Here is a 26,839-nt window from a genome sequence, read left to right as displayed (position 1 = left end):
GAGCACCGGAACAAAGCCCATTATAAGGGGATAAATATTCGGTTACAGAAGTGTCTGGCTCACCTAGGCTTACACCAAAAAACAAGTTCTGCAGGTGAGGAGGGGTGCCTGCCCCAGGGCCCAGGAGAAGAGCCAACGGCGTAGGGGTGGAAACCAGGCTAAGCAAGCTTTCAGAGTCTATGGGCCCCCAACAACCTGGCTTCATGGGGCAGCTAACAGGGGTTGTCTGCCAAAGCTCTGGCAGAGAGCCCACCCCTTACAGTCCAGAGGGCTCTGTGCCTCAGGCTCAGCCTTTGAGAGCAGGCAGAGCGAGACAGCTCACCCTCGTGGGGGGCCCCTGCCTCCGTGGGGGTGCCATCTTGGGCAAGTTCCTTCCAGTAAAATTTCCATGAGGTAGACTTCCGGCTGAGACCAGTGAGGTGAGCCCTGAGCAAATCTATGATGTCTTCCCAACTGTCCGAGTCCCATCTGTCACCTGCCCCCCCACGCCTAACCTTGAAGAGATGGTGACAACCTTTGAAAGGGATCACAGTCTCAGGAAATGTTTGTCTTCCCAAAGGAATAGCCAGCTCTCCAATATGGAGGAGAGATCAGCCAGGACCCTGAGGGGTGTGCAGAGACAACTCCGAGCCTGTCTCCCAACTCTACATACTAGGAAGCTGGGGTGAAGTCCCCGGGTGTGAGTGACCATTTCAGAGTCTAGAACCCGCGGCCCAAGAGTCATATGCCAAAACTGGTGTACAAAGCTGAAGGTCCCACCCTACAAAGGGACCTTGTTTGAAAATCTTAACAGGGTCTGTCTGTCTTCAAAGCACTCTCCAAAGATAGCGCTATGCAGAGGGTAGGAAGGTGAGGGCCTCGGATTTTTGTATGTCAGTTTTTCCTGTTGCTTAATTTTTTCCCCCTCAAGCTACTGCAACTGATGTGTTTCTGCTCACTGTGTCTGTGTGTTCGGCTGTTTTTCTGTGTGTCTGTGTGTCTGTCTGTCTCTGTTTCTCTCTCTGAGTATGCAGGGGGGGAGAGAGAGAGAGAGAGAGAGAGGAAAAAAGAAAATGAAGGGGGGTGGGGGAGGGAGGGAGAGAAGGAGGGAGGGTACCAAGAAGCTGGCATTTATAAAGCAGAGCTTTGCAAGGAAAATGCTACTATACCTGAGGCATTGCTGAGGCATTAGGCACAGTAAGCGTCTGTGACAGTTAAGTCCATTTTCAGAGCAGCAGATGGACTTTAAAAAAAAAAAATGAATCCTAGCGGTGGCTCTGAGAGGCAGGTCAACAGCGATAACACAGGGGCTGGAGAGATGGCTCAGTGGTTAAGAGCACTGACTGCTCTTCCAGAGGTCAACTCCCAGCAACCACATGGTGTCTCACAACCATCTGTAATGGGATCAGATGCCCTCTTCTGGTGTGTCTGAAGAGAGTGACAGTGTGCTCACATACATAAAATTAAAAACAAAAAAATCTTAAAAAAAAAAAAAAACCAGCAATAACACGTCTTGTAGAGAAGGCTGTGTAAGTGAGGTGCTTTTGGGTGTCAAAAGCTCCTGAGAGGCTGACAGGCCCCATAGCTTTAAACGTGTGCTTAGAGGAGAGGAGATGGGCACAGAGCTCGGCAAACAGTGAATCCTGGGTTTGATTCTCAGCACTGCATACAACAGTGAGGAAGTGTATGTCAGGAACCCCAGGGTGTGGGAGGCAGAAGAGGGATTGGACTTTCAAGACCATCCTTGGCTACATAGTAAGTTCATGGCTTGCCTAGGCTGTATGAGACCCTGTCTCAAAAACAAAACAACAACAATTAAACAAAAATGTAACAAAATACAAGCATACAGGCCAGGTGTGGTGGTGTGATTGGGAGAAAAGTGGGGGGATTTTAGGTTGAAGGTTGGGCTGGCTTATAGAGTTGAGTCTTAGAGTGTATGTGTGTGTGTGTGTGTGTGTGTGTGTGTGTGTGCATACAAGGGAGAAGCTGGCAGAGCTTATGCTAGGGAAGGGGCCTAAGTTAAACACATTCCCCCCAAAACACACACACACACACAGGCCTTAAAAAAGAAAATGATTCTACTTTGAAATAGTGAGTTCTAGTATTTTATATTTGAGTGTGTATATATACATTGTGTGTGTGTGCCCACACATGTGCATATGCTTGAACATATATGTTGTCAGAGAACCATATCCAGGGTCTTAAGCAGGCTAGTCAAGCTCCCTTACCAATAAGTTGTATCCCCAACTCTTTAAACCCTTTGTTCCATTGGTCTTAATTGGTAAATGAACATTTAAAACATTTACACTGAATAAAAATCCAAAAGACTCAAATCATTAAACTATGAGAGAACTCTACCTCATGATATAGCCAGGCCTGGGGTACACACCTGTAATCCTGGCACTGGGAGGGAGGCTAAAGGAGCTGGGAGGAAGCCTGGGCTATAATGGGGTGAGGGGGAATGATGGGAGAGGAGAGGAAGGCAGGAAAGGAGAGAGGAGGGGAGAGGAGAGGAGAGGAGAAAAAACAGGAGATGAGGGCTCTTAGCTTTTAGCAGAACAAGCCCCAGCTAGCTTGTATTTATTCTGGGGAAGTCATGGGGGCTTGGAGCAAGACCTGTAGGGCACCCACAGAAATGTCCCCAAATTCTCGTCAACCTTCCTGCATGTCCTGCATAGACAGGCAGCTTGCTGTGGGGACACCAAGACTGAATGAGGCTCACCTCACACAACAAGGATGCTTCATCCCCTTCCAGTGTCTCAGCTTTGGCACCTGTGGTATGGCTACCACGTGGCTACAGGCCCTTACCTCAGGGGTAACAAAACAGGGATGCTGGTCACTCCATTTCCCTTACCCTACCTTACAGGTAAGGCCTAAAAGAGGTTCTTCAGAGAGAGAGAGAGACAGAGACACACATACACAACAGAGAAAGAAACGGACACACATACAACAACAACAAAAAGAGGGGTGGGGAGGGAGAGGAAGGGAGAGAAATAGATCTGTGCTCTGGGGGACGTTGGGGGGGGCGAATTCCAGTGAGTGACTCGGGGGCACCTGGAAGAGTTCCTGTACTCACTCTTACAGTGCTGACCAGAGGAGCCCAAATTGGCATTCCATCACCCTACACCTGTGCTGGGTCTGGCATGCTGAGGCTCCACTCTTGGGCACGGCCTCGAGATAAGTTTTGAGTAGGTGTCCTTCACAAGGTACCCAAGACTCTTCTCTGTCCCACCTTTGGCCCAGACAGAAGAAATCCTCTAGGTCCTGGCTCACTCCGGGATGGTTTCTCAGGAGCTGAGCCACACAACTGCCCTGGGTGTTCCTATTCAAAACCCAGCTTACCCACCCATGCCCAAACCTTACCCAAGTTCTGGCTTAGCCAGAAAGCTCTGCTCCAGGCAAAGGAGAGGAGAAAGTCTGGGCACACCCCACCCACATCCCCGTCAAGCCAGCGACTTGATGTCATGTTAAATCTCTGGAGATTCCCACAGGGGCAGTACCTAAAGTCAAGGAACCAGGCTTCCAGAGTAAAGGACACAGAGAGAGGACAGAAGGCCATCCTCGCCCCACCCCCCTGCTAACTGTGGTAGTCAGAGAGAAGGGTGAGAAAAAAGAAAAAGGGGGGGGGGGTAATGTTCCATAGTTAGGATACTAGGGAGGCCGGGCCCGCCAAGCTGAAGCTGGGATAGCTTTAGACTGTTGGTGCTGGGGGCTGGGTCCATATAACCCAGGAAAGTCCCTCCCCATCACCACTACCAGCAGCTTTCTAGGCTGTTCCGTGAAAAGTTCAGGGCAGGAGAGTTCGGAGCTTCAACTCTGCATCTGAACTGTGGCCCAGATCTCGGGACGGATGGGACTGAAGGTGGGATGGAAACCAGCCTCAGAGTACCGCTGCACAGGAAGGGGTCCTCCGGGACACTGAGCTGCTGGGTGCACAACCCATCTCCTTCCCCTACGGACTGATGCGGGGAGGAGACGCAAGACTGCGCATGCCCGAGCCGGGGCCCTGCAGAACCAGCAAGGGTCAGAGTTCCTACCTGTAGGCCATTGGGGTACACATCGCCCTCGGAGAGTGAGTCCACCAGATCCTCTTCGTCCAGCGTGGCCCGCTTGTAGGTTGACATCTGCAATGCCAAGTGCAGTACGGACTCCCTCAGCGATTCCATTGCCCAAATGGGGAAGCGGGCCCCGGCGCCCCGCCCCGGCCACCCGAGATCAGCCCACGGATAGATGGCCCTCCCCGCGCGCCACACCCGCCTCACCCCCAGAGCGGCGAGCGCGGCGGCCAGCGGCGGCCACACAGTCCGCATGCTGCACCCCGCGACGCCCAGTCTGGGTCGGGTCCCCTCGAGCTCCAGTCTCCACGCGCCAGGCTGCTGGGGGCGGGTCCCGCGGGGAGGTGGGCGTGGCCCGCTGGGCACGTGCCTCTCCCAGGCTTTCCGCGAGAGTTGGGGTGGGGTGGACTAAGCTGGCAGCACAGAGCCTCATAGAGGTTTCTTTCACAATGAGGTCCCCAATGGCAGAGACCAAGAGTCAAGGTCAGCGAAGCCTAGCGGGATCAAGACAGGCTGAGACGTGGAGTTTTCCATGGAGCTAGAAAGGCAACGGTGTGTGTGTGTGTGTGTGTGTGTGTGTGTGTGTGTGTAAAGCCAGGAATTCCCCAACCCCATCTAGATTCCTTTTTCCTCTAATCCGAGAGTTTTAAAGCCAGAGTTCTGAATGAAGTTCACACAATTCTAAGGAAATCCTGTGACAAGAAGAAAACTGTTGCGTGAATTTGGAGGTCTGCCACCCTCCCTCAAAGGAGGTGGGCCTCCCATACACAATCAGGAATCTTTGCTTCATGGGCCAGCCAGATGACTTAGCAGTGAAGTTAAGCAGTTAAGTCCAGACCATTTAGTGCATGCCCAGGATCCATAGGATGCCCGGAGGGAACCAAGTCCCACAGCTTGACCTTTGCCCTCTATACATGTTCTAAACAAACTCATTGACATGCACACGGCCATGCTCGCGAGCGCGCGCTCACACGCGCGCGCGCGCACACACACACACACACACACACAGTGATCTACCTTATAGTGGAAAGGGGGGGCATGGTGGTGCACACAATTCGTCCTAGCACACAGGAGACAGAGACATGCAGATCTCTGAGTTCAAGGCCAGTTTGGTCTACATGGTGAAATGGTAAAAAAATGAAGTGGGGGCGGGGTGGGAATCATGCTTTGGGCTGTGCTGGGGAAATGTGGCACAATGGTGGCACTGTCCCTCCTGTCCCTCAGTTTCATCCACAATATAACAAAAGCAAATAAAACCTCATAGCTTTGGAGCAGAGTAAAAGTCGTGTTAATTAAAGCATACTTTAAAAGAACCCAGGTAGGTGTTGTCAGGTCTCACGAGTAGTGAACTTTCTTTAACTGTTCCTCCCTTGCCAGGGGTGTTTCCGGTGACCATCATCCAGTGGTCTCAGACAGGGACAATGCTCCAGATATCCCCTCTCCCACCTCAGGATCCCAAAGGTCTAACCTGGCTTCCCAAAAGGCACTGGTCACTTCTAGTAAGTCACTCAAACATCTTCGGCTTTCCAAAGAGGTTAAAAAAAAAAAAAAAGAGTGTGTGCGTCTGTGGCTGTCTAGGTACCACATGCATGTCTGGTGCCAGTGAAGGTTACAATAGGGGTTTGGACCCTGGAAGTGGAGTTAGGGATGGTTGTGAGCCGCCATGTGGGTGCTGGGAACTTAACCGGGGTCATCCAAAGGAGCAGGCAGTGCTCTAACCACTGAGCGATTCCACTAAGGTACCATTTCTGTTCAGTTCCAACTTGGTCCTCACTGTTGGGCATATATGCAAGAGAACCAGTGTGGAGGGGTGAGGTGACTGTACAAGGCAGGGGGAGGGGCCAGTGAAGACGGTGGCTCCCGGGGACTTGTGCTTTATGGGCTAGCAAGATAGTTCAGCCAAGCTTGCAGTCAAGGACCCCTTGAATTCATCCCCAGGGCTCTACTGCCACAGTCAAGCAGTCATTCTAAGTGAAATTCTCATCACACTACCCCTGCTTCAAAGGCTTCTGTGCTCTCCAACATTCTGCCAGGTTCAGGGCTGCCCACTTCTGATGCTCCCCTTCAACTGCGACCCACTCAGGCCCCAGATCTCTCCCCAGCTTATGTTCAGATCTTCAGATACCCAAGTTGTTCATTCTCAGCCAAGTTCTTTGTAGGCTGCTGCTCTCTCCCTGCATCTGGAACATTCTTTTTTAATCTTTGCTCCTCCCACAGCCAGCTTCAGACACTCAGATTGAATGACATCTGCTTAGACGGTCAAATCACCCCAAGTCGCTCCCCGAATTCTCTTCAAGTTCCTTGTAGTACTCACTGTTGGGTTTGGTTTGGTTTGAGAGGCGGGATCCAATCATGTAGCCCAGGCGAGCCTGGGGTTCAGAATCCTCCTGCCTCCACCTCCCCAAGGCCTGGGATGACAAGTGTGTATGTACCTACACATGCATCCAACGGTACTCAGCTCATATTTTAGGTGTTTATTGCTCAGTGTTCTCTCTGAGAATCATGAGCTTTTCCGACAGCAGCTGGGCCCTTGTGGGAGACTCCCGTCAGCAAGCACGGAGTAGTTGCTCAAAACAGTCCTTCCTTTTTTTTAAAAAAAATGATTGATTTATTTAAGTACATCATAGCTGTCTTCAGACACACCATAAAGGGCATCAGATCTCATGACAGATGGTTGTGAGCCACCATGTGGGTGCTGGGATTTGAACTCAGGACCTCTGGAAGAGCAGTCAGTGCTCTTAACCGCTGAGCCACCTCTCCAGCCCCATAACAACAGTTCTTAAGCTCAGTGGTGGAGCAGTAGTGTGGAGGCATTAAAGTGCCTTCAAATTCTCCTGAAAAATCTGGTGTCTAACAAAATGCCCGTGGGGAACACAGACACACATCCAAGGGATGCAGGTCCCGGAGGAAGCAAGCTGTGTGTGCAGGGGAGGGAATCTCTTTTTAAAGATTTATTAATTTGAGGGCTGCGGGGATGGCTCAGTGGTTAGAAGCACTTGCTGCAGGCCAGAGAGATGGCTTAGTGGTTAAGAGCCCTGACTGCTCTTCCAGAGGTCCTGAGTTCAAATCCCAGCAACCACATGGTGGCTCACAACCATCTGTAATGGGATCTGATGCTGTCTTCAAAGGAAGAAGCACTTGCTGCTCTTGCAGACAATCCAGGTTCAGTTCTCTAACTCCAGTTCCAGGGGGTCCGATGCCCTCTTCTGGCCTCAACTGGTACTGCACACATGTGGTGCACTTCCTGTACTTGCAGACAACATAAAATAAACATTTTAAAAAGATTTGTTGGGGCTGGAGAGATGGCTCAGTGGTTAAGAGCACTGGCTGCTCTTCCAGAGGTCCTGAATTCAATTCCCAGCAACCACATGGTGGCTCACAACCATTTGTAATGGGATCCGATGCCCTTTTCTGATGTGTCTGCCAGCTACAGTGTACTTACATACATTAAATAAATGAATCTTAAAAAAAAAAAAAAAAGATTTGTTGCCAGCCTGGCGGCGCCGGTGACACATACCTTTACTCCCAGCATTCAGGAGGCAGAGGCAGGCAGATCTCTGAGTTCAAGGCAGCCTGGTTCACAGAGTGAGTTCCAGGACAGCCAGGGCTACACAGAGAAACCATGTCTCAAAAAAAAAAAAATTTTTTTTTAGAAGAGAGGAGATTTGATATGTATATCAGTGTTTTGCTTATATGCTTACATGTATACCATATGAATACCTGGTACCCACGGAAGCCGGAAGAGGGCACTGAATCCTCTGGAACAAGAATTACAGACAGGTGGGGTCTGGGAGCTGAACCTGGGTCTTCTGTAAGAGCAGCCAGTGCTCTTAAGCTCTGGGTCAGCTCTCCAGCTCCATCTGGAGGAGGGGGAGTTAACCAAATCTTATGGCCCTCTCCCCACTGGGCCTAGGAGTTCCCATTACATCACTGGGGGGGGGTTCTAAAACAGGAAATTTGGCTACATTGACAGATGCTAATCAATCGTCAGAGGGAAAGAGTTCTGCCCCCCCCCCCAGCACCTCCCCTGGGACCTAGGAGGGTCAGGGAGGTTATGACTACTGCCCCCCCATCTTCTCCTCTCAGCCTGGTACCCTTTCTCTTTTGTGGGTCTTCTCAACCCCTCTCACGCAGAACGAAACTGGAGCAATGGGAAGCAGCTGTGGGCAGTTTAAACAATGGCTCCGCCCCCACTTCCAGTTCTTTTCAGAGACTTCTCCTTCTGGGAAAACTCCTGACCTCTGACAGCCCCCCACCCCCGTCCCACCCCCATGTGTCCCTCCAGTCTCCTCCCCTGCCGCCTCCCTAGACCAGACTTCAGATGGGAGTGCGCAGAAGACAGAGCCTGCTGTCAAGGGCCAGGTCTGGGGCTGTGGCCTCTAGACGTTTGAGCAAAGGTGCAAATGGGTAGGTGGGCAACCACATCCCCTCCATCCCACTACGGCTGTTAGTGGCTAGATGGCGCAAGAGGCCCAGGTACCCCTCAAGAGAAGTAAGCATTGCAGAAGGATTTTTCAGCCCACAAGAGCCACACCCCGTTCCTGCCAACTGGGCTAGCCTAGCAGGTGTGTCCTCCATAGACAGAGAGAGGGGGTGGTGGTAGGCGGACCCTACACCTACTGGGTGTCACTTAAGGCGTGTCTTTCTTATCCCAGAGCACTTCAGTCCTCTCAGCCAACATTCCTGTCTCCACTTGACACACAGATGTCCAAGGGTCAGGGAGGATTCACCCCGCCAGCACCCTGGCTGGACCCTGCGATAGCTGGGACATGAACTTCTCTACCCACCCCCAAAACAACCCAAACTGGCTTCGTTAAGCTGTCCCCAAGGAGGTCAGGCCACACAGCAAGTCAGTCAGGACCAGAGTCAGGTCACTAGCCTGGGTCCTGGATACCTGTGTTCTTTGTGGCAGGCACAACTACGTCTGCTGGGGACTTCGTGGAGTCTGGATGCCCTAGGAAGACTAGGCCCAGGGCTTGCTTTAATGGCCTCGTTTGTGGTTATATGGGTACCACGCCCTGCCTGAGCTTCAGGAGAGGAGCTTTGTGGGGAGCCTCCCCCCCTCAAAATCTGGGCTGTATCTGGGTCCGGAGCTCACAAGGAAGGCTTGGCTGAGATCAAGAGTGGTGAAATAGGAATGGCTGTTCCCTGTGGGTCATGGGTCCCCGATGCCCAGCTGTACAGGGAAAGTGACAAGAACCAGATGAGATGGTGGCGGATCTGGAAACCCTGCGGTGGCCATCGTGGGCCTGGGATGAGCACAAACGAGACACAAAGATGCCCTCATCTGTCTGATGACAAAGGCTGTGGCCGGGTGGTACCCAGGAATCCCATGGGTCCCGACAGCTTGAGTCACTCCCGTAGCTCCTGTGGTTGGTTTGCCCGAGGCAGGGGATCTGTGGGGAATCTCGGAGCGTGTCAGAGGCGACAAACAGAGCGAAGTTTCAAGCCTGGGCTGAGAAGCCACACCCTGAGCTGTTTTCACATTCTGTCTCCACTGCTACGAGGGTGGGGCCGCCCTTGTGGCCCGGCGCCCATCATTTATTTCTGCCAGCAGCAGGCTGGGATCCGTGAGATGCTACGTGTCACCCGGTTCATGCCTCCTTCAAGAAGCATGAAGACAGTGCCTGCCACAGCGCTTACCCCAAACCTCAGGCCCCCACCCCACTCGGCCACTTTCCGGCTGTGTGACCTTGGTCAAGAGACGCTGTCTCTGTGCCTCAGTTATATTATTTGGAAAACTGGGTAATTAGCACCTCCCCACAGGAGTGATACATAATGAGGTAAGAAAGATAAGTGCTTAGGTCAGGGCCAGCTCCACAGGCTTTTAATAATAATAATAATAATAATAATAATAATAATAATAATAATAATAATAATAAGCCACCTCCAAGTCATTGACTCTGACAGCACCTAAGTCCAAGGTTCCTTTCTGTCTTTATCTTATTCATGTCTATGATCACTTTGTGGGGCCAGTCCTGGGACACCCATTTCACAGGTTTGGAGATTGAGGCCTACCAAGTAACACAACTTAGACTTGACCTCAGATTCTCCTCATCTTCTTAAGGCCTCTTCCTTTGTTCCTCCTTTTCTTGTGGCTCCTCACCAGTGCCTGGCTCTTAGGCCAGGCTCTTGGGAGGTCACAGGCCACTCCATCTGAGCTATGGGAACAGGGGGATAGAACTTGGTAGGGGGGAAAGAGAGTCGGCTTTGAGCCACCAAAGGTGCTCATGGCACAGGCATGTGAAGGGAAAGGGGGTGTTGTGCAAGAGGCAGGAGTGTGGGGTGCCCCCTAAGGTTAGAATAAGGTTAGAATACGAGGTGGGGGGGGGGGAAGGTTGGGTTCTTTACTGCTTCCGTGGAGACTCACAGCAGCCCTGCCAGGAGTGGATCACTATGTCAGCGCACAGTATGACAGACTACACATGCCCACTTGGGCCCTGTTGACTTGTGTACCTAAACCCAGGAGACCCTGAGGGGAGCGGCCCCAGCTGCTCTGAGGCCCACAGGAAAGGTGGCCCATGCCTGCTGTCCACCTCCTTTCTTCCCTATTGCATGGGTGACTCAGTGCACACCCTTCTCTGCCCGGCAAGTAGTCACCTCTGGTCTCCAGTCAAGGCCCCAGCGGCTCAGCTCCCCCAGAAAGCCTTTTTCTATTAGCCTCCTAGTCTCAGAATCTCCCTGTGGCTCATCTCCCGCTGAACTCTGGGTACAGAGATGTAAATTAACTGACAAGATCCAGCCTGCCAACAGACCCCTGCTAACAGACTGACTCCCTAGGGGTACAGGATGCAAACTGTCCACTGGCACCTCCGCATTAGACAGCCAGGCATGGGCCACCTTTCCCATGGGCACCAGAGCAGCTGACCGTGGCTCCCCTCAGAGTCTCCTGGGTTTAGGTCTGCAAGTCAACATGGACCAATTGGGCATGTGTTGTACCCCGATCAGACTCTTAGCATCTCTCCTGCTTCATCCCTCACAGATCCACTCCTATGCACACTGGAAACAGAAAAGCACAGGGTCCAGCCCACTAATGCACAGGGTTCTGCTCCCAAGCCTTTGCATGTCCATGACCTGCTAACTCCTCAGCTCAAAAATCTTCCTCCAGGAAGCCTTCCAAGACTTCACCAGGCCCTTTCTCTGCTCCTCACAAATGAGCCTTCAGTGTCTCAATCTAAACACACCACGGTTTTGGTATCTCAGTAGTTTCCTGTACTTTGGCTTTCACCATTTCCTGTGGGGTGGGAGAAAGACCTAACATGCCGGGTCTTTATGTGTGCTGGGCTAAGTAAGGCACTTAACTTGGTGCCAACAGAAAAGTGGCATTCAGTCACTGACCCCTTGCAGTGGTGCTGGGAAAGAGCCAGCTCTTCAGGAGGGAAAAGGGAAGACCCACAGGTAAAACTAAAAAGGTGTCCACACAGAGGGTGTCCACACAGAGGGTGTCCACACAGCGGGTGCTCACACAGAGGGTGTTCACACAGAGGGTGCCCACACAGAGGGTGCTCACACAGAGGGTGTTCACACAGAGGGTGCCCACACAGAGGGTGCTCACACAGTGGGTGTCCACACAGAGGGTGTCCACACAGCGGGTGCTCACACAGAGGGTGTCCACACAGAGGGTGCTCACACAGAGGGTGTCCACACAGAGGGTACTCACACAGAGGGTGCTCACACAGTGGGTGCTCAGAGGGTGTCCACACAGCGGGTACTCACACAGAGGGTGTCCACACAGAGGGTACTCACACAGAGGGTGTCCACACAGAGGGTACTCACACAGAGGGTGCTCACACAGTGGGTGCTCAGAGGGTGCTCACACAGAGGGTGCTCACACAGTGGGTGCTCAGAGGGTGCCCACACAGAGGGTGTCCACACAGAGGGTGCTCACACAGAGGGTACTCACACAGAGGGTGTCCACACAGAGGGTGCTCACACAGAGGGTACTCACACAGAGGGTGCTCACACAGTGGGTGTCCACACAGAGGGTGCTCACACAGAGGGTGCTCACACAGTGGGTGTCCACACAGAGGGTGTCTACACAGAGGGTGCTCACACAGTGGGTGTCCACACAGAGGGTGTCTACACAGAGGGTGCTCACACAGTGGGTGCTCACACAGTGGGTGTTCACACAGTGGGTGTCCACACAGAGGGTGTCCAGACAGAGGGTGCTCACACAGAGGGTGTCCACACAGAGGGTGCTCACACAGAGGGTGTCCACACAGAGGGTGCTCACACAGAGGGTGCTCACACAGAGGGTACTCACACAGAGGGTGTCCACACAGAGGGTGCTCACACAGTGGGTGCCCACACAGAGGGTACTCACACAGTGGGTGTCCACACAGAGGGTACTCACACAGAGGGTGCTCACACAGTGGGTGTCCACACAGAGGGTGTCCACACAGAGGGTGTCCACACAGAGGGTGCTCACACAGCGGGTGGTCACACAGAGGGTGCTCACACAGAGGGTGTTCACACAGAGGGTGTCCACACAGAGGGTGTTCACACAGAGGGTGTTCACACAGAGGGTGTCCACACAGAGGGTGTCCACACAGAGGGTGCTCACACAGAGGGTGTCCACACAGAGGGTGTCTACACAGAGGGTGCTCACACATGCTCACACAAAGGGTGCTCACACATGCCCAACAGCCACACCTCTGAGTCTCGGTGCCATTCCTGGGGGCTCCATCACATAGCAGACATTTCTACCACAAGAGCAGCCACTGCCTCCCGACTTCCCTCTTCGCACCTGTTTGTTCCTGCGCCCCTCAGGCAGCGTCTCCCAGTCTTCTCTGAGCACCATGAGCGAGGCCGACCAGTGAGCTAGCCCTGAGTCCACATCCACAGACAGACACCTGCACCTTGGTGCTCCAGCACCCTGGTGTGAGGGACAGCCAGGCCACATCCTGGGCTGAAGAGGCCAAGGGCGCTGGGACAATTTGCTGATCTAATCACGTAAAACTCAGGACAAAGCTAAGCTGTCTGGTTTAATGATATTTACAACGTGACTGACCTGCTCGGTAATTAGGTTCAACCAGGAAACAGCTTGTGGAAGTGGTGGTAATTAGTATTTGTGTTACCCTGGTGGGCAGGCTGCGGCTGGGAAGAGGAAGAGACTGAACTTGTGCACACCCCAGGTTTCTGAACCCCGAGACAACCAACTTATGTGGATGATCCTGTCAACCCCCACTGAGGTCAGAGATGGGCACGAGTCCTTCTCAAGGTTGAGAAATAAGCTCTGAGAGGCCCGGTCCCTTGTCCAAGGTCACACACACAGCCAGTGAATGACAACCAGGGTTCACGAACGTTTCTTATTCCTCGGGAAGCAAGTGATGACTAAGGCAATGGCTGGGAGACCGGAAGGTGACATGGTGACACGACAAATCTCACATCAACTTGCCCTTTAACAAACACAAAACGGAGATGCTGGGGCAGCTGAGGGTGTGGCTCGGTTGATAAAGGCTTAAGACACGTGAAGCTCGGGTTCGACACCCAGAACATAACAGTAGCCACTGGATGTGCAGTACATACAGGAGTGGGGGGTAGGCAAGAGGGTCAGAAGTTCAAGGCCATCCACAGCTCCATACTAAGCTGGAGACCAGAGGATATATGAGAACATCTCAAAGATAATGCAAGAGAAAGGAAGAGCGAGAGAGAGAGAAAGTAAGTTCGGGCTGGAGAAATAGTTCAGTGGTTAGAGCACTGGCTGCTATTGTAGAGGACCCAGGTTTGCCTCCCAGTACCCACATGAAGGCTCATTACCACCTGTAACTCCAGTTCCAGGGGATCGAAGCCCTCCCCGGGCATCTGTAGGCACCAGATACACATGTGGTACAAAGGCATACATAACAGACAAAACGACTTAAAATAAAGTAATTCAACACAAAGTTCAGCCAGCATCCAAAATACAAAGGCAATGTAAGTTGGCCTAGGAATGATGGCCCAGGAGGATATCCTCAGCTACATAGAACTGGAGGCTAGCCTGGACTAGCCATGATACCCTGTCTGAAATGAACAAAAGGGGCCAACGAGGCCTGGTGTCTCTTTTATGCAGAATTCTGGAATGTGGATTAAGCTCCACTGAGCTAGACCAGGGACCTGTCTATCCCCTGTCCTTAAAAGACCAGGATAACTTCACAACCACCTCACAGAGGTTCTGTGAGTATGTACTTTAAGCTGTGCCTTCCTCACAACCCGTCAGGATAGGCAGGGCTCATTCCATTTCACGGATTGAGAAACTGAGGCTCCAGAAACTTCAGAGTGAGGAGACACTGCCAGCATGAGGTCTTCCCCAGGACACAGCATTGGTGCACAGCATTGGTACACAGTTGTCTGAGAGGCAGAGCCCTCGGCCTAGCCTCTGGCCCGTGCCCCAGGCTGGCACTGAGTACCCAATACGACTCCTCACCAGCCTGGCTGTGGGACCCTCAGGACTCTGGGCAGAGAAGCCAGGCATGGTGGTGCACATCCTTGACCCCAGCACACGAGAAGGAGAAGCAGGATGAATTCAGAGTGAATTGCAGGACAGCCATGGCTACATAGAGAAGCCCTGTCTTGAAAACAAAACAAAACAAAACAAAACAAAAAACAAAAAAAAAAAAAACCCAAAAAAACCAATAATTAACAACAACTCTGGGTAGTGATAACATCACACATCTCAAAAGTGGGATGCAAACTGGGAAATTCAGGTTAAAACAAACAAACAAACAAACAAACAGCAAGCACTTATTTAACACCTACTGCATACCCAGTCAGGGACTCACAGGCAGGCTATGGCCACATTTGCTGGCCCTTCTATGCTATTGTCTTTAAAACAAAACAAAACCCGACTACAGATGCCTTTCTCCCCCAGGACCACAGACCCTGAGACAAGGGCTCTGGAGTGACAGTTGGGATGGCACTCCAGCTGCGCACTCCTGGCCTCGCCCCTGGGACACAGAAGGTGAACCGAGATCCTTATCCTCCACTTCTCCAGATAGCAGGCTTGTGTGAACATATTCCCAGGAAGTGTGGGCGCCTATCACCCCTGAGGCAGCAGCACATCCTGGCCCTATCTGATTCCACCCTCACCTTCCTGGGCTGGGCCCCACTTCATACCTCCCGTAACCCCTCGCCAGGCATCTACCAGGCTCCCAACTTCCTTACCTCACCCTGCAGCTATTCCGGAACTATTGAAGTTCGGGGGCCCGTCACCCACCTGCTAAGAAAGCACCCACACGAGAAACTGGTCCATGCCAGGGAAGTCTCAGTGGGCAGGGCTGAGAGGTCAGGCCTCTCCTGGGATACAGCACCTCACTGGTGGCAAAACTGCCCCTCAGATGCCATCACCATACAAAGAAGCATCATCTTCCCTGAATACTGAAAGGATTATGGGTAATGGATAGGAAGCCAGTCCCTAGAACTTGTTGGGTTCAAATCATTGCTCAGCCTGGGACTCGGTCTATGGCTAGGGCCAGGTTCTCAATCCCTGCCTGTGGCTAAGCCTGCTCAACTCTAAGAAGGATTTATTAGAAATCATTACAAGGATTAAATGAGTTCACAGGACAAGGACCTGAGACAAAGGAAGGGCCAGTCCAAGTATCGGCTGTTCCTGTCAGCGTTGTCCACCGGCTCCCATTCACTGCTAGCTGGTCAAATCTGGCCTCCAGACATGTCAATGTTTTTAAAATACCAGCGTAGGAGGGATTTTTCCACGAGAAATCAATATTTTTAATTTTTTCTTTGTAGAGACAAAGCAGAAACACAGGAACACTGCTAGGTCCCCATTCTCATGGAGTTGGAGGACAAACACTTCTTGTGACAGGCCACAGGTCCCCAGGGCACCACGACCCGGCCTCACTCCTCCTGGCCTCCTTCCTGAGGCCCAGGCTTGGCGGCTCCTTTTTACCATGTTGGCGCCATGACATGATCCAAAGAGAAAAGCCGCCTCCTGCTAGGGGCCTCCCTGTCAAATGTGGGAAAATGATTCACGTGAAGCTTGAAGCCAGGCCAACTATCAACGGGCACTGGTGCTCTGGAAAGCAGTAACCTCAGACTTTCTAGAATAGTGCAAGACTGGGAAACTGGAACACTCTGGAAGGGTCCCATTTTTACCTCACCGAGGTTGCTTACACACCTGTGTGCTTGTCGAGACACATCCAGCTGTCACCTACGAGTTTTATCCAGCTCGAATGACAGAAAACACCATAGAACAGAAATGGGTAGGGAAGCCTGGTGAGGAGGGAGCTCAAAGGTCTCAACGGGGCCTAAGTCCTTTGGGTGTGACGATTCGGCCTGTTAAGTGTGACAAAGATGAGTGGGCTGTTTGCCAACAAGCAGTCTGCTCTCCTGGCCTAGTGCAGGCCACACAGCCGAGGCTGAAACCCATGGCGTCTGCGTGTGGCAACTGGGCCTGGGGAATGTAACCCAGTGGGCAATGCGCTTTGTCTGCACTCCAGGGTGCTGTGCACCCCAACTCCAGTACCACATAAACTGGTGGAAGTGGGGTAGATTCAGAAAGTAGACACAGAAGGATCGTCCTCAGAGATAGTGAGGTCAAGGCCAGCATGAGCTATGGACCTTAAAAATGTATTTATTTATGTACTTATTTATTTTATATGGGTACCCTGTCTCAAAAGAACTTTTTAAAGATTTATTTATTTACTTACTTATATTTATTTTATATGGGTACACCACAGCTGTCTTCAGACACAAGAGAAAAGGGCATCAGATCCCACTACCACGTGGTTGCTGGGAATTGAACTCAGGACCTCTGGAAGAGCGGTCAGTGCTTTTAACCTGAACCATCTCTCTAGTACCCCTATCCCCAAATTAAAAAAAAAAAAAAAAAGCATTTGTTTTGTTTTTCAAGACAGGGTTTCTCTTCTATGTAGCCCAGGCTGTCCTGGAACTTGCTCTGTAGACCAGGCTGGCCTCAGACTCCTACAGATCTACCTGCCTCTGCCTCCCGAGTGCTGGGATTAAAGGCCTGCGCCACCACCGTTGCCTGGCTACCCTTGCTATCTTTTTTTTTTTTTTTTTAACTTCTAAAAAGGATTCATTTTCTTTCTTTTATTTATGTGTATGCCCACATTGGTGGGTACAGCGACGGAGGTCAGAAAAGGACATCAGATCCTCTGGAATTACAGGCAGCTGTGAGCTGCCCTATTACACGGGAGGGGAGGGTCACGTCTGGCTCCCACCACTGTAGGGTTTCCAGCAGACTCAGTCCCTCTGGCCTCAGTGACCACCCCCTCCCCGGGGAGGGGGGGCTAAGAAAGGCTTGTAGTTGAAATGCTATGTCAGCAGCCCACCCCAAACTTGTAGAGCAGGGGGGCACAGGAGCAGCGTGAGGGCTGGTGGGGACGTTTCCATTGGTGAGGGTGTGGAAAATGAGTGGGTGGTGGAAAAAAAAAAAACCAGGCTGGATTCGATGCTGCGGGCCTGGGTGGAGGAACTGCTGAACACGGGGAAAACTCACGCCGGCCCCCATGCCTGGTGGTTGAAATGGGATCTGGGAGCAGTGCTGAACAGCGCCGGACACTGCCGTGGTCACACAGGGGCAACAGGAAGCTGCATCCATCTGTAGAGAGGTTCCTTTGCCTGGAGGGGTGTGGTACCCCCAAGGGAACAGGCAGAAATGGGCTTGCCACAGAGGCTGCTGGGAATAGAGAAAGGGCAGATCTCAGAGCTCCTTACAGTCAGACAGATCTGTCTTGCCAATGCCACTCAGACCTCCTCAGAACCTCTTCAAAGCACAGGATGCTGGTATTCTTCTGCTCATTCATTCATTCATTCATTCTCATTCATTCATTCATTCTCAGTCAGTCAACCAGCACCAGGAAACGAACCCCCTACTGAAAGCAAATCATCGGTGAAAACACAGTCCTCACTCTCAGCAACACGAACTGTGATGTGGGAGAGACAGAAACATGGCTGAAATAAACACATCGGACATTTATTCTGTACCTGCTGTATACCAGCCACACTCGACATGCCAAGTGCTATAAATGCTTCTAATCCTCACAGAAACAGCGGTATAGATCGTTACTGATTCTTCTGGGGAGGTGGGGGATTTGAGGCACAGACGGCTGGATCATCCAGCCCCCAGGGGTGGGTTTTGGGATCTAAACTCAGGCAGCGTGACTCCAGTTTTAGTTCCTGAGCTAACAGTGTGCTGGTGATTCCATGTAAGAAAGGATAGCAGGGAGGGGTTGGGCAGGGGTAGGGAAAAAATGGCACATCATCTGAGACCAGAAAGACCAGGATGCATCAGAAGTGTACTTCAGGCCCTCTAAAAGAACAAGGCTCCTGAGGCAAGAGAAAAGAGTTTAAGGAGGTGGGGCAGTACAGTGGGGGAGGCCCTGCCTTCCAGCCCTGCAGCATCCTACAGAAAGGGAACTGAGGCTCTGAGAGAAAGCCCAACCCTGGGGCAGCCCAGCCAGAGATACAGCCAAGAACAGACCCCTCTGCTAAGCTGACTGCACTTCCCACAATGCCCGAGTGTCAACTTGCTAAGGGCTCAAAGCTGAGCCAACTTTGGGGGCAGGGTCTGCCCTTTCTGCTGAGTGTGCAGTGTGTGCCTCCCTCAACCCTGTCCCAGTCAGGACTATGTGATGCTGGCCACCGGCTTTGGTGTTCCTTTGTGGGGTCGGCACCCTCTTGGCGGCTGGACCACCTGGAAAATTGTGATAGGGCAAGGAGGGGAAGGTTAAAACCAGAGCACTGCTGGCTTAGCTGCTTAAGAACCACGTCACCGATCGAGTCCCGCCCCACTCTCAGAACCTCAGTTTCTCCCTCTACACAGGAAGTCAGCAGTTCCTTCCTCATAGGGGTTGAGGGAGAAAGGACCCCGTGGGTAAGATGCAAGAACAGTGGCTGCCTTTGAGGGCTTTGGGAAATCGAAGGCTAAACATCCCCGGTGTAGTCCAAGGGCTTCAGCCACACGAGAACCCTGGGGAGACCTTACCGTGAACTGCAGAGGCCACCCTGGTTACTTCCCCCCTTCCCTCAATCAGGTTTGAGGTTATGGATTCTTCATACCTCAGCAAAGTAACCAACGGCAGGAAGTGGGGAGCCTGGACTCAACAGCCAAGAGCAAGAACCGCATGTGCCCACGCAGACAGCTGCTCTGAGCACTGGGCTCTGGACAGGAAACGGAAGGAGGGAGGCAAGCATGGAGGTAGTCAGGCAGGGGAGAGACCGGGTCTAGAGATGGAATCCCGCCTCCAGTATCTCTCCTACACGCTCGGTGTTTGCTTTTCTTCCTTCCTTTCTTTTTGAAAAATGATTTATGTGTTTTATTTTACATGTAGGGGTATGTTGGTTGCCTGTATGCACGGATTTGTGCACATGCGTGCCTGGCGCTAGTCTGATGGGTCCTCTGGAATTGGAGAGTTACAGACAGTTGTGAGCTGCCATGTAGGTGCTGGGTGGGAGTTGAACCTGGGTTGTCTAGAGGAGCAGCCAGTGCTCTTACCAGCTGAGCCATCTCTCCAGCCCTGCTCACTGTTTCTTAAGTCTGCAGTAGGCCCCCCCGTTTGTGTCCTCAGAACGTCTAGAACAGGCCACTTTGTAGAAAGCTGACTGGCCTGCTCTTGGTAAGGAGCCATGACCAAGTCCTCTTACCAATGTGGGACTGGTACATCCCCCTCCCCCCTTAGGGACATGTCTCCCTCCCTGGGTCCAGATCTTTCTTAAGCCATTCCTCTTGTCACTCCTGTGGCTCCTCTTTTAGCAAAGCCCCAACTTCCAGGACTGGTCTACAGAGTCTTTTTTGCTCCAGAGCCAAGCGGCTCCTATTACTGAAGCTCCCAAGCCTGGCTGGCCTAATATCCTAGCTCCAGCCAGTGGGGGACAATGGAAACCTCAGCCCCCAGCCCCAACCTCCCAGGCCACCTAAGTATGGATTCCTGAACTTCTATGTACCCCTCCACAAAAGCAAAAGCACCTGTTACTGTCACCAGGAAAGAGCCCTTCTCTGGAATTGGGGAGAACGAGAGAAAGGGTGTTTGAGATTGGGCTGGGAAAACTAAGAAGCCCCCCACCTCCCCACCGCCCCTTTCCGGCATGTCTTCCAGAAACCCTTCAGGTTGGAGACAGGCCAACCAGGCGAGGTCCACAAGGCCCTACAGAGCATTGGACATGGAGCCTGTCAGATGGGCTGTGTGACCTCAGGGAAGTCTTCCTCCTCTGGCCGAGCCTCCACCTCGCCTGGGCACAGAGGGCAGGCCAAGGCCTGGCTGCTACACAAGGTCCCTGGGGGCTCCTGTGCTCTCCCGTTTGCACACACAGCGTTGTTCAGTGCACATTCCCCCTCCCGCCTGCTCAGGGCTTCCCTGGCTGGAGCCACCGAAAACTTCCCAGAACTGGGCTACCCGCCAGGGCTTCTTAAAGTCACCAGCCTCCCGCCAGGGCTCAGCAGGGCCTAGCCAAAGCCCATCACTCACCACAGGAGATTATCACATCACAGTCTGCAAGATGGCAGGGTGCCTGGCAGGAGCCTGGCATCAGCTCCAAGTCCGCCTGGGCCGGGGAGTGACTAGAACAGCACCCCACTGTCCTGCTCTCCATCGGAGAGAACCCAAAGTGCTAGCTCTCTGCCTTACTTCCCTATGAACCAGGCCAGACTGGGGCTCCAGAACTCCAGGACCACATCCCCGTCGTGGACATGGCTCACCCCCACCCACCCTGGGGCTAAGAGACGTGAACAGAACTCTGGGCTGGACTGGGTCTACTCACATCCCATTCTTGGTTAAGAACAGAAACTCAGGGGAGAGTGGGGGAGCCAAGCTGTGTGGAGTTCAAGTTTAGCTGTGTGGCCCCGAGTGAGCAGTTTAAGCATTCAGGGTCTACTCTCAATACCTTAAAAAAACAGTGTTCGCTGTCCTGGCTTGGTGGGAGGATAATCAGTTCTTTGTGAACTGTCTGGAAAGCGGCCGGGTGCAACCCAAATGGACGGGCACATGAATGCGCGCTCACGTGCTCACGCTCTACCGCCCAGACATCATCATCCGCAGACCCACTATCACGACCCCAACCACCAGCTGTACGCCAAGAGCTTCCCACACAGGATCTTGGGAAACATCCATAGTAGGATCCTCGGGTTTGAAAACAGACACAATCTCAACCCTAGCTGGCTTTTTGCAAGGCAGTATACTTTCTGATGACATTGCCCAGATGGGATGGGGGAATCAGGCATCAGGTAGGACTTGATCCAGACCTTCTTTGGATGATGCTGTTGGGAAACGCTTCCCCTCTGCTGACACATATTTGTAGGCTATGACCTGGTCCCCACGGCTGCTACCCTCACACACCCCCACCTCCTAAGATCAGACACCTTTCCCAGTAGGAGAGCCAGCCAAGCACACTTGTGCCCAGCATAAGACCCTTCCCCTGCCTGGGCTGAATGAGAAAGTCCAGTAGAACTCAGGTCAGCTGGGCCTGGTCCATGTGCCCTGCTCTGTGACAGTGGGGATGGTGTCCAATACTGTCGTTGGCAGCCTAACTAACTACTAACACGGGGTAAGTTCCCAAAGGGAGAGAGCTGATGCTGGCAGAGAGGATGGGTGGGGATACCACACACAGCTGGACAGAATCTGCCCTGGCCCACGCTGGCTCAGCTACCATGAGACCCTGTAAGTTCCTCTTGTCATCCACCCATTACAGAGCCATCCATACATACCACCGTGCTGCTAGAGAGGAGAAAAATCTTAGCTTGGGCTCTTTCAAGCCCTGCAGCATCATCCCCACATACCAAGAGCGTTCCAGAGACCCCACACAATAAGAAGACGGTTATGTGGAAATAGGAGACAGTCCACTGCGTCCCATGCGGAAGATGAGGATCTAGGCTCAAAACAAGCTTCTTCCGGTGATACCCTGCAGCCCTGGGCATTCTGAGAGTTGGGCTCTAGTACTCTCTGGGATGCTGCCGAGGTACCACACCAGTGGCTTCCTCCCGTCCCACATGGAGGACGCCCGTAGCTCCATTAATAAACACATCTGTCCCTTGCTGCAGACCTAGCCACACCATGAGCTGACTTCATGTTTTCTCACAGACATGTATCGTACATGTATGAGATAGACACACAGATTGTAGGGCATTAGGAAAGAAGACAAGTCTGTAATTAATGTTCGGGGGCTGCTGACAGCCTGAATTTAAGTCCTGACTCTGTCAGCTGCGGCCTCCATGACTTGGGCAAGTGACGTGACCTTCCTAGGCCAGACTCTTGGTTTTTAGATGTTCATTTAGGTATATAGTGCCTTTAGTTTTACACTTATCTGGTGTGTGTGTGTGTGTGTGTGAGAGAGAGAGAGAGAGAGAGAGAGAGAGAGAGAGAGAGAGAGAGAGAGAGAGAAAGAGAGAGAAAGAGAGAGAGAGAGAAAGAGAGATTTGAGGACACCTTGCTGGAGACGGGAGTCACTTTTCTCCTACCACGTGAGCCGTTCTGGGGAGGTCACCAGCTTCAGCAACGCGTGTTTCTAACTCAGCCAACCATCCTGTGGGACTTCTGTTGTTTGTGCTTATTCACTTGTTTGGAGATGGGGAGGTCTCACTGTAGCCCAGGCTGGCCTCAAACCCACGTCTGGCTCCTCTTACCTCAGCCTCCCCAGTGCGGTATGACAGGCCAGCAGCTTGGGTTTTTTTTTTTTCCTTTTCTGAAGACTGGGTTAGCCCAGGGTGATCATGAATGCTCCTTCTTCTGACTCCCGAGTGCTCCGACCATCAGCCTGGGTGTCACCAGGCCTGTTTTTATGTGCTGCTGAGGATGGAACATGGGCTTTGCCCGTGCAGCCTACTATGCGAGCTACACCGGCAGCCTGTGAGCACCTCTATTAGCCAGAGATAAGAATCCCACAGTCGCAGCTTCTGGTGAGACTGGTGTGAACGGGCAACGTGTTAGGTAGTGATGATGTTCATTTGATCCCTGTACACTAGAAATAAGGGCTGTGACTCCCCAAGTTTGCCGACCTGTCAGGGTAGAAACCTGCTCTGGCTGCAAGGCAAGAAAGACTCAGAGCCATGCCTGTGTGTCAATCTTCCTCCATTCCCCACCATCCATGATGCAGAGCTTCCCTGTCAGTTTGAAGAGCTGGTCCCGGCTTCACACAATGCCTCTCGAGAAGCCAAGGCACCAGCCACACTGTCAACCCTAGCCAATCAGAGTGGATCCTCAATCAAACATGCTCCTGACCTGCTGTTGCCTTGGTGACCAGGAATGTCTGCCTCAGGAAGCCCACCCAGGCTCCAGCATCCCACTAGGTCCCCAACACTCCACCCACCATCACCAAGACACATGATCACATGATCACACTGGGCTGGAAAGAGCCCAGAAAGAGAGGCCTTGGAGCGGCTGGCTCCCTCTAACTGCAGGGGAGGGCTATACAGGCTCAAAGCGGTCCCCAAGTGCAGGAGTTTGGCGAGAGAGAGAGAGAGAGAGAGAGAGAGAGAGAGAGAGAGAGAGAGAGGGAGAGAGAGAGAGAGAGAGAGAGAGAGAGAGAAGATTGGGAGTGAGCATCAGGCTCAGCTTCCTTGGGAACTCAGTCTTGGAGGAGGAACAGCTCTATGAACCGTGCCGTGGGTTCCTGTGATTAACTGCTGTGTGGCTCTGGACAAGCAGGTTTACTGCTCTGAGAACACTGAACCTAGCAGGAATGAATTGGAGGACCCAGGAAGAGACACATCAGAATCAAGCACATCAGAATCCACCATCACTGCTGTGATGCTGGGTGCTACCAGGACATTCCTGACCACACACAGGAATGTCCTGGCCACAGAGATGTAGCACAGACAGTTGGAATGTGCTCCCGGGTTCAACCTAAAGACCACAAAGACCACCGCTATGGCTTATAAACAGCAATGGCATCTGGAATAGCAACAAAAGCCACTGCCCACGGGGTGACTCAGTTCTGAGCCAAGCATGTTCTAAACCTTCTTAGAGGCACAGAAAGGGTAAATACCCAGCCCAAGGTCACACAGCTGGTATGAGGAGGAGGTCACAGGTCTCTGCAAGTTAGGTACAACGGGACCCTGCCAAATGGAGTGTTCTGGAAAGGGTGTCTTTGCCTGGGATACTTACACAGACGACATTCCCAAACCCCCTCTTGGGTCCCCGAAATGCTAGCTAGCTCTGTAGGCACCCAGCCCCGGGGTTCCCCTCCCCTCTAGGGCTTGGCTCTGCTCAGCCCAGTTCCAGAGCCAATTTGCAATTGCATAATGGACAATTAGGAACAACCTTTCTTCTCCTCCAAGCGAGTAATCAGCCTGACAGCAGGGACAGAGCAGAGAAGACCCAGGAAGCTTGTCCCCTGTCCCTGCCAAGGTAGAGAGCCCCTCTCCTGACCCAGTCTAGTTGGAAAACCGGGGCTCACTAGGGTGTCCCCCCACCTTCTCATCCGTCTCCTATCTCCCCTTTAGGAAGACATCCTGACAAGGCTGGCCCATGGCTTTCCTGTGACGGGGTGACACCTGGCCTGTCCCACTGTAATTCCTAGCTACCTAGGCACTGTGCTGAGTTAACGTTTTGCTTGCTAATTCTGCCTCGTTTCAGGGCGGGACACAGCTGACATGGAACCTTCCTCACGTCACTGGCCTCGTCCTAACCTCTGCAGTTCCCTCTGGGTCAGTCCCAGACACAAGAGTCTCCTCAACTCCCAATCTCCCCTTCCCCCTTAGTCTCCCAGGCCAAAGGTGACCAGCCAGCTGTCTCCACTCAAATCTAACAACTTCCAGAACACTTCAGAGAGCCCTGCAGACTCACTTCTGGGCCACCAGGCATCTAAAGCCTGTCTCGTCCCCTTGTGTCCCCACATGTCTACACAACAGCTTCGGGAGAGAAACAGCAGATCTGGGGGATACAAGAGAACCTGGGGGACAGGGGGCAGAGAAAGGGGGGAAAGAACCATAATTAACTGTTCTCTGAGGTAGGAAAGACTCTCCTTTCAAAGGCTTAGGCAACTCCCTAAAAATGTTCTCCAGCATCTGATACAACTCAATCAATGACCAAGATGCCCGGACGAACCCGACACCATTTCTGGATGCTGTTCATCACCGGAAGATCTGGAACCTTCCCCAGGTTCTCTCCCTAACACATACCCATCAATACCCATGCCCTTGGAAGCTAACCATAGTCCCCAGGAGCCGGCAGGAAAACTTCAGAGCATTAGTAACGGCAGCAGAGGCTGCATGGACCCCAGGACATCAAGTGGACACAACTCAGACCCAATAGTTAGGGACAGGCCAGAGGCAGAAGTAAACCCCCTGTGGTCTGTGACTCATGTGGTTCATGTTTAATGTACTAAGCCATTGACACTCAGGACAGGAGATCCCCCAGTAGAGGGAGTGACAAGCTATGGGTTCCCAGGGTCACACGAGTGCATCTCACTGTACATTCTGGAATGTTCTATTTCACAGGTTGGGTGGTTTCTCTGCCATCATGTATTTTCACTGAGGTTTGTGCTTTTGATGGATTTGCTACACACACACACACACACACACACACACATACACATACATACACACACACATACACACACACATACATACACACATACATACACACATACATACACACACATACACACACACACATACACACCCCTCCACACACATATACACTCCTCCACACACATACACACACCTCCACACACATACACACGTACACACATACATACATACATACACACACACACACACAAACACAGAGTATGGGCTTTGGTGGGAAATATATGTGGGTGTCTACTGAAATGCACAGAGGGCAAGGGCTGGTTCCACAGGCTTCAGATGAAGGGCCCACTTGTCACAAGGCCAGCTCCAGCCTCATCTGGTGACATGCCAGGCCTCAGGGTATTGGGCAGTCTTGGTCTCCCCGTCATGAGCCTCCTTCAGCTCTGTGTGGAGGGTATCACACTGTCCTTTACCTCAGTGGACTTCCCCTCTACTCTGGCTTCCCTTTGCCCTCCCATGACTCTGTGCCCCATTCTGGGACACCTTAAGCTGGGACAGGTGACATTGTTGCCAAACTGGCTTGACGTGTTTCCTGAAAGGCACCAGAGAACATGTCTAGGTGGCACCAGGTCTGTGTCCCATCCACACGCACTGCTAAATCAAACATGACCCCCCAGTTCTGTCACCGCCCTGGTGGTCTCTCTGTGGGACTGAAAGGTGCCAGTAGCCAGGGGAAAGGTGATGGAGCATAGACCTCAGGGCTGGGAAGCGGGGAGGAGAAGGCCCTCATGGAAGGCCCAGTGCCTGGGTCACTAGAGGCCCTGTGGCACATGGCTTTATCCGACTTCCTGAGCACTCTATGGCATCTGGGGGAATCTATAGGCTTCATCTCTCTGTCCATTCTTGACCCTGTCCTAAGCCACCAACACAGGGAGACTTGGCCTTTTGTTCCTTCATCTAAACTCCAGCTTTACCTAGACCATCCCATGAGTCTCTGGGGGCAGACTTTTCTCTCCCTGGGCTTCAATATGCCCACCTCATGATGGGTGGGATGGAATGTCTACCCACTCCTTTTTTTTTTTTTTTTTTTTTGAGACAGGGTCTCACACTGTAACCCAACACAGCCTCAAACCCACCACCAACCGACTTCAGACCCAGCGGTTAGGATTACAGCTCAAACCCCATTTTTTAAAAAGATGTATTTATTTATTTTATATATAAGTACACTGTGGCTGTCTTCAGACACACCAGAAGAGGGCATCAGATCTCATTACAGATGGTTGTGAGTCACCATGTGGTTGCTAAGATTTGAACTCAGAACCTCTGGAAGAGCAGTCAGTGCTTTTAACAGCTGAGCCACCACCTCTCCAGCCCTCAAACCCCA

General features: G+C 52.3%; 1 protein-coding gene across 2 annotated transcripts in view; it reads right to left on the bottom strand.

The window, feature by feature from the left end:
- Nucleotides 1-26,839, bottom strand: part of ECE1 (endothelin converting enzyme 1) — a 98,289-nt gene that overhangs the window by 47,569 nt on the left and 23,881 nt on the right. The window contains exons 1-2 of one of the 2 annotated variants that reach the window (XM_080921435.1): nt 4,242-4,351; nt 4,017-4,103 (exon numbers count right to left, since the gene is read on the bottom strand). In XM_080921435.1, coding sequence (XP_080777561.1) covers nt 4,017-4,103; nt 4,242-4,289 — 135 coding nt within the window. In that variant the 5' untranslated portion in view covers nt 4,290-4,351. Of the gene's footprint in view, nt 1-4,016; nt 4,104-4,241; nt 4,352-26,839 lie in introns of those variants that run through there. The other variant, XM_080921436.1, reaches the window with a different exon arrangement.

The sequence above is a fragment of the Micromys minutus genome (assembly GCF_963924665.1).
Source record: "Micromys minutus genome assembly, chromosome: 9".
NCBI lineage: Eukaryota > Metazoa > Chordata > Mammalia > Rodentia > Muridae > Micromys > Micromys minutus.
The sequence above is the reverse complement of the archived record's forward strand: the minus strand, read 5'-3'. Positions and strand labels throughout refer to the sequence as shown.